General features: G+C 44.8%; 1 protein-coding gene across 1 annotated transcript; it reads right to left on the bottom strand.

Annotated features, from left to right (window-relative positions):
* Positions 1-1,285: 1,285 nt before the first annotated feature.
* LMOD3 (leiomodin 3) lies at positions 1,286-7,023 on the bottom strand. The gene is made up of 3 exons (XM_008925693.3): positions 6,555-7,023; positions 3,431-4,804; positions 1,286-1,809 (listed from the first exon to the last, which is right to left on the bottom strand). Exons 1-3 carry the CDS (start codon positions 6,849-6,851, stop codon positions 1,783-1,785), a joined length of 1,698 nt encoding a protein of 565 aa, XP_008923941.3. The 5' UTR covers positions 6,852-7,023; the 3' UTR covers positions 1,286-1,782.
* Positions 7,024-7,305: the final 282 nt, after the last annotated feature.

Here is a 7,305-nt window from a genome sequence, read left to right as displayed (position 1 = left end):
GGTCCTGCTCTGCACACCCTGGTAAGACGTGTTTGGCAGCTTCTGGGTGTAGCAGTAATTTGTGCCTGGCAGCTCGAGCTGGAGACTGTAAAGTACTATATTATATTTTCCTTTGTGCTTCCCTGTCCCAACTGCTGAAGTCTGAGCTGCACTGGCCTGGCCCTGAAACCAGTCTGGAGAGCAGCTACTGCAAGAGCTTTTTGGGGGAGTTACTTTTTGCATTTGCTGCTGTGCTCCATGCAAGGGCTTGGTTAGAAGTCCCAAGCTCCTTCCCTTTCCTACTCTTACCCACTACAAGAAGTGGGGGCTGCAATGAAAATTACTTCAATTTTTTTTTTATATCTCTGCCATGCAGACATGACTCTTCCTTTCCCTTTACATGATACTTAAAAGCTACTTGCTCTGTCTTAGACAATAAACCAAGAGGGTTTCCCAAGTCTGGGGCATTACAGTTGCAAACAGAAGCTGAGCTGAGAAGGAGCTTTACAAGTTTGAAAGATAGAGCTTGGAAAGAGACCATTTCCATAGACCATATCTATCTAGGTGATAGATACAGAAAGGACAAGGACAAATGAAAATTTAAACTAATGATAGTAGACACTACCTTGGATTCAATGAGGTCCTGGACATTGCTGACACTACAGGACTATTATAATAAACATGGGAAGAGGGAGCAGGGGGTGGGACTGGGATTTAGGTGCCAGAGGAAGGTTGTTAAGAGTTACCACTAAGAGACTAACTCACCTTAAGGAAATCCTGCCAGGAGCTGCAAAGCTGTGCCTTTGGATCGAATATCAGCCACAGGAAGGCAGGGGAGCTGCATTTTGGCCTTTGTTCTTTCCCTAAGCCTTACAGCTTTAAAAAACGAACAAAAAACCCCCAAACTGGTATCTCATGGATGTATTTTACAAGAGTGTGACTTACCTGCAGTTGCTTTACAAAAAATGCAACAGAAAAATCTAATGTGATAGTAAAGCACAAGGAGGAAAAAATGCCCATCCTCCTGCCACAAGAACAACGTGGAAAAAAACCTGAAATGGCATTTCGGTGCACTCCAAGGTGGCTGCAATTAAGGAATACATTAAGACAGAGGTGAATCATGGGGAATGAAGATCACAGCTCTCAAAGCAGAATGTAGCAGCATCTTTTATATGCTGATCAGGTACAATACCCACTAGACTATGTTCTGAAATAGAGCTTGAAACCATCCAGGCGAGGTGTTTGTTGTGCCAGAGCAGTCCTTCTGTCTGTGAGCATCTGGTTAGTGATGGAAGTGCTGCACACATCTTACAGAGAGAGCTTTATTTCATTTCTGTTTCCTTAGCCTAAAAAATGAAGCTGTATACATGGAACCCAAAAAGATTTCTCACAGACAAGAGAATTATAAAGCAGCATGTGTGTGAAAAGAAAGATAAAGCACAGTGTGTTCCTGCAGAATCTGGCAGCAGAAGGACAACGTGGAAGCAAAGTAGTTTGCTGACAAACTAGAAAGACAAGGTTATTGATGCCTCTGAGAAAATACTCCCACAACAAACTGAAGCCTCAAATCCACTTGGCAGACAGATGGCAGCGGGATTGTTTGATACCTGGTGGAAATGCTTAGCACTGGGTTTTCCCATGCCAGCCGTTTCCACCACACTTATAAAAGTGTGTATCACAAGCTTTGTTCCCAAAGAGTTGAATATACCACCTGGGTTCTGCAGAAAACATCTGCTGAAACTGTTGTAAGCAAAACTTGAACAGTCCTTTATTCCAAGTTGTTTTCTTCAGGTCAGTCTGGTCTCACTCCAGCTGCTTTGGCAACGGCACCTGGACAAGGACAGTAAGTGTGAGGAGGAGGAAATTTCTCAGTCTTATTTCCCAGACCAGTTCAGTCTAATACAAACCTTCAGAAAACGTAAAATGATCAAAAATGTAACATCTGGTTGCTCCAGGGAGCTCTGGTTGGGAATTTCTTTTGTTTGTAATTTTCCACTTGCTGTTTGTGATGCTTTATGCTCAGGAAGTCAATTTGAAGGCATTGAGTCCCTTCATGGAGCAAACAAGCACCCAGCTTGGCTCAAGCAGTAAAACCCTATTTTAGAGATGAAGCTGAGGGTATTGAGGCAAAAAAAGATCACACAGGATGGGGACAATAACAGCCTAATGTTCCCAAATCCAAGCCACATGGCCCAATGAGAGAGAACTAGAAAAAAAAAAGAAAACCCACAAAAAAACCACCAAAAAAACCCCACCCCAAACCCCCAACACATGTATCCCCTGCTGAGGGACTTGCTGAGGGAATAATTATTTCTATGTAGGTATAAATGAAAGCAAAATGAGGCCCACTATATTAAAATGTCAATATTAAAAGAAAAATTAATTACAAAATACTACTTGACCATTTTTAATTACAAAGGATTATTTGTCCTCTTCCTCAAGCCTTAGCAACACTAAGAGGCATCAACATCACTAGCTACAAATACATCAGTCATCTTTTAGGATTTCTTGAATAATGGTACAACACAAGGAAATATAACAGATCAGGAGAGCAAAAGGTTAAATCTGGTGGCCAACATTTTCAGAAGTGGCCCTTGAATTTGATACCCAAGTAACAGCATCACCAAGAGGCAGCTTTCAGTTTTGGACTTTTGGAGCTCTCACACTGAGCTCACTTGAGTCGTGACCACTGAGCACTTTTCAGTGGCAAAGATTTACTTGGGAGCAAATATAAAAACTCCTGTGGTATCACTACTTTCTTCCTTTAGCCTTGCTCCATCTTCCCTGCTGGTGCTTCTAATTTCTTTTTTTTCCTAACAGCACTAGAATTTTGCAGCTGATTTAAATAAGGGTAAAAAAAATATTGAGTGGCAAAGGATCACTAAAATAATACACCCCTTGCTGCCGGGTGAGGCAGGCAGGAGCAGGGCTGCAAGCTGTGAGTCTAGGCTAGATTTTGTTGTGGGCCAAGTGATGGTGCTTTCCTGTGTAAAGTGAGAGCTAAGGTAAAACACAGCTATTGAAGAGAGAAACAAGGTTTTTATGGAGGACTGAGGCCAGGCTAATGTGAAAAATAATACCTCTTGCTCTCCTGAAACAAGCATCTTATAATAGCAAGTGCCTATCACAACTAATATGCTATTAGTAGTATGCTAAGGTTGAGTTTCTGTGGGTTTATTAATCTCCTGACTGAATTTCCATTCTTTTACCTTACGGATGCAGACAGGGATCTGCATCTGCATCTTGTTGCCATTTCTCTGTGCAAGCCAGACCTTAGTGCTGCTGGAAAACAACCACCTGCATCCCAGGAACAGCAGCCTGATGCAGCAGTGATGATGCAGCATGCAGGTGCACTGCCAGCCCCACGAATGCCCAGATGTTTCCAACCCCAGCTCGGAGCACGGTGGGTGGATGTGATTCCCTCCCCTCCCCAGCACAGCCCGGCACTCACCGGCCTAAGGTAGGCGACGTTGCTCTGACGGATGTCGTTGAGGAGCTGATCCCTCGGGGTTATCTCCACGAGGGGAGGAGGTCTTCTCCTGGGAATCGGTTTAAGCGTTTTGATGACGTCTTTGAGGTTGGTTTTCTCGGCGGGTTCCACGTATTCTGGCACGGCGGGTTTGCGCTGAATCTTCTTCAGCTTGACCACTTTGAAGCTGGCGGGTTTCTCTCTGCAGGGCTGCTCCGGGGCCGGCTGCCTCGTGCTCTCCTGCCTTTTGCTCAGGGACAAAGCTGCAGGGACCGGTGGTTTCGGGGCTTGTGGGGGCTCGTGCATCCTCACCTGGGGCAGAGGTCCCCCCAGCATTTCCCACATCCCGGGAGGCAACCCAAGTCCATTCTCCAGCATCGCTATCAACTCTTTCTGCTCTTTCATTTGCTGCTGCCTTTGCCCCTCTTGCCTCTTCTGCCTCTGCTTGTCCAGGTTTCTGCTGAGCAGGTTGGTCACCACCATCCTGGGCCCTGGCAGTTCGAAGTGGTAGCCCATTTTCAGGAGGGTGGTGTTGGCTTTCAGCAGCCTGGCGATCTCCATCTCTGCCTGGTGGCCCAGCATGCCCCGCTGGTTGTGAAAGCGGAGCTCCGTCAGCGTCTCGTTGTACTGGAGGCACCGCATGATGGCCACGATCCCTTTGCCAGAGATGAAGTTGGAGTCGATGTTCAGCGTGGTGATGCTCCTGTTCTCCCGCAGCATGTTGGCCAGGGCAAACGCCACGTTGTCATCGGCCCCCACGTTGGCCAAGCTGAATGTTTTTATGTTCTTATTCTTTTTCATGGCATTGACAAAGTCTATCAGCATTTCCTTGGGGACGTTTTCGATGTTGTTCAGGTTGAGCTCTTTCACATCTGGGTTGTTTTTTCGGACCTTCTCCAAACTCTCTTCTAAATTGGTTTGATTCCCTGAAGGCCTGGCACTGAGCTTCATGAAGCTGGTATCCAGAGCTAACTTTTGGGGGATGTTCAATTTTGATATTTTCTTTTCGTTTTCATTTGGCTTTTCTTTGATTTCTCCCGGTTCTGTACTTGGTTTCTTATTTATCTGATCATTGTGACAGTTCTCATTGGTGTAATTCTCAGTCTCATCTTCCTCCTCTTCTTGCTCTTCATCATCTTCCTCTTCCTCTTCCTCCTCTACTTCTTCTTTCTCATCCTCCTCCTCCCCTCTCTCTTTATCGTTTTCATCTTTCTTTGTCTCCCCAAATTGTGTTCCTGAGTTGGACACATGCTCATTTTGGTAATGTCTCTCTTTTCCCTCTGCTCCTGGCATCCTCCCGCCGGCTGCCTCGCCGCTGCTGCCGGCCTTTCCTTCCATCTCCTCTGCAGTGCTTCTCTGAGGAAGACAAAACCCCACAGCTGAAATAACTGAACACAGCTTTGTTTCAGTAACTTTCTACTCAAATAAACATGTAGCAGTTGGACTTAGATCTCTCTATGTCCACACCTTAGAGAATAATCCTTCAAAAGTGTCACTGCCTGGAAGTCCAGGCTGTGCTGGTGGACACAGGAACAACTTGTTCTTAAAGAGGCTGCAAACCAGGTTCTCTTGTTTGCTTACAAAATTAAGCCCTGACAATTAAATCCTGAACATATTTAATGATATGTTAAGATGGTCCTTGAACTCTTCTGGGGGCTGAGTCTCTGATCCGAAGTCTCTTTCTGGGTTTTGTGTAATTTGTATCTTTTCTTTGACAAGAGACAAAATTTCTCTCATATGCCACAAACCATTGGAAATCAGTGTGAACCGCTCATGGTTTGCTCAGCCCAAGGGGGAATAAAGAGGGCACATTGTGACCACAGTGGAATCACCCAGCACATGGAACAACAAGGCCGCCTATTGTGGTACTGCCAGAGCATCGCAGCCAAAGAAGCACCTCACTGAAGATAAAGTAAAATATTAGCTCAGTTTTGAGTCCAGAGATTGTTACAAGGTGTGGGGCTTCTAGCAACCAAACAAAATTAGTTGCAGATTTCTACCATCTCCAGAGACATCCCCCCGGCTGAGATTTTTTTTTTCAAGCATCTTTTTGCAAGTGTATCCTCCATCACTGAGAAATGCTAATAAAATCAAGCTGTTTTGCAGATTGGCACTACTTCAGGCAGGGCTTGTGGTGCGCCCAAAGTCTGACAAAATGGTCACAGTCACCTCTGTGGCTCCTGTCTCCTGTGGTAGTGGATGGGTTTAGTGTGGGGATCGCTTGACCAGTTGTCAGCAGCCAGCTCCACACCCAAATTCCAGATTTAACCTCAGAAACATTAAAAAAAATTTGTTTCTTTGAGGGTGAGAGTGTTACAGGAAGGGAAAACACCACAAATTTCACCAAGAAACCTGCCCAGGGAAGTCTGCAATGTACCTTGTTGGTCTGTATTAGCAGAACCATTGGTATTTAAAACAAAAATAAAATAAATCAGTTACCTCAAATTCACTTAGGTTTGGGTATGGGTGTGTTTCATCTGGCCAAGTTTCAATTCTATTAACATATTTTTAAGTGTGGTCCTCATCCTGAAAGATATCTAAGTATGACCTTAACTTTATTTCAAAGTCGTAGGGACAGTCAAATAAATTTAAGGACTGTATTGAATAAGGTTGGACTAGTTCCTGGAGTTTGCATGCTTAGTCATTAGTGAATGTTTCACCCTGTTAAAGTACAGTGGTTTGAGGTTTTTCTCCGTAGATCATTAAATTCTGTCAATTAATTAATTTAAGAAATACAATTAATGCAGTCTTTTATGGAAAAGCAACATGGTGTTGTTTCATATGCAAAGTCAAACACATTTTAGTTACATCCCCCAAACTAATCTTGCGACAATTTCTCAGTGATTTGCTTTACTGAAACAGAATTAGGATTTCCTTGAATTAAAAAGCTTAAGTAAATATTTGGGAAAAGCAATTAAAAAATTACTAACCCTGACATCAGTCCAAGCTGGATTCTGTCACTGCTGAGGCTTTTAGGATTAATCTAAATTTGTTTGTACTGTGCGTTACGTAAGGGACAGAAGCAGAGGCAGGTTAAGGTATTAAAGCTATAAAACAGATCCCACAGCAGATGCATAATAAATATTTGTGATTTTTTGCTTGTTACCTCAGAGGGCAAGAGGGTGACGGGAACTCTCTCATCCTCGAGCATGCGTCTGGATGCCTTCTGCCAGTACAGGTAGTCAACCAGGGACCTGTGGTCAAAGCTCCCCGTGGGGGGTTTCTCCGTCTGATCCTTCTGTATCATCCCAGTCGGGACTTCAGGGTCTGGGGCCATGACTTCCATCTCACTCTGCAGCTCCTTGAGCTCCTCAGGGGACAGGTTTGCCAGGATTTCATCTTCATCGATGTCCTCGGGACACACGTCTTCATCGGAGTTCTGGCCGAGTTCAGACATGTTCATTCTTCTCTCCTTCCTCTGTGACTTCTTAAACCTACAGAGAAAGCTAAATTTCAAAGAATTTTACGTTCTTTCCCCCTTCACTAGCAGTAGTTCACCCTGTTAAATCGACAACTTCATGTTTTGGTCATGAGCTGTGGCAGCTCTCGGTCTCAGTGCGGGGGACAGCCCGTGCAGCTAAGACTATATTAAGCTGCACTTGGCTGGATAAGGAGAATTTATGGCGATGCTCCATTTTCAGCAACCTGTCAGCTGTGCAAACCCTTCTGACATTTCAGTGCAGCTGGTGTGTCCCCCATTGAGGGAGGCAGGGGACAGCCATTTTCCAGAGGATTCCCAGGACACTGCGCCATTCAGTGCTTCACCCCACGCTGGAATTGCTGTAGGTGGGCAGAGCGACATTAATGGTACCTGTGAGGTGCCTGTGGGAAGAATCAGCACAAGGTCTCTGTATCTG

The sequence above is a fragment of the Manacus vitellinus genome, unplaced genomic scaffold (assembly GCF_001715985.3).
Source record: "Manacus vitellinus isolate BGI_N305 unplaced genomic scaffold, ASM171598v3 scaffold_14_pilon, whole genome shotgun sequence".
Lineage (NCBI taxonomy): Eukaryota > Metazoa > Chordata > Aves > Passeriformes > Pipridae > Manacus > Manacus vitellinus.
This window is presented reverse-complemented; position numbering and strand designations above follow the sequence as displayed.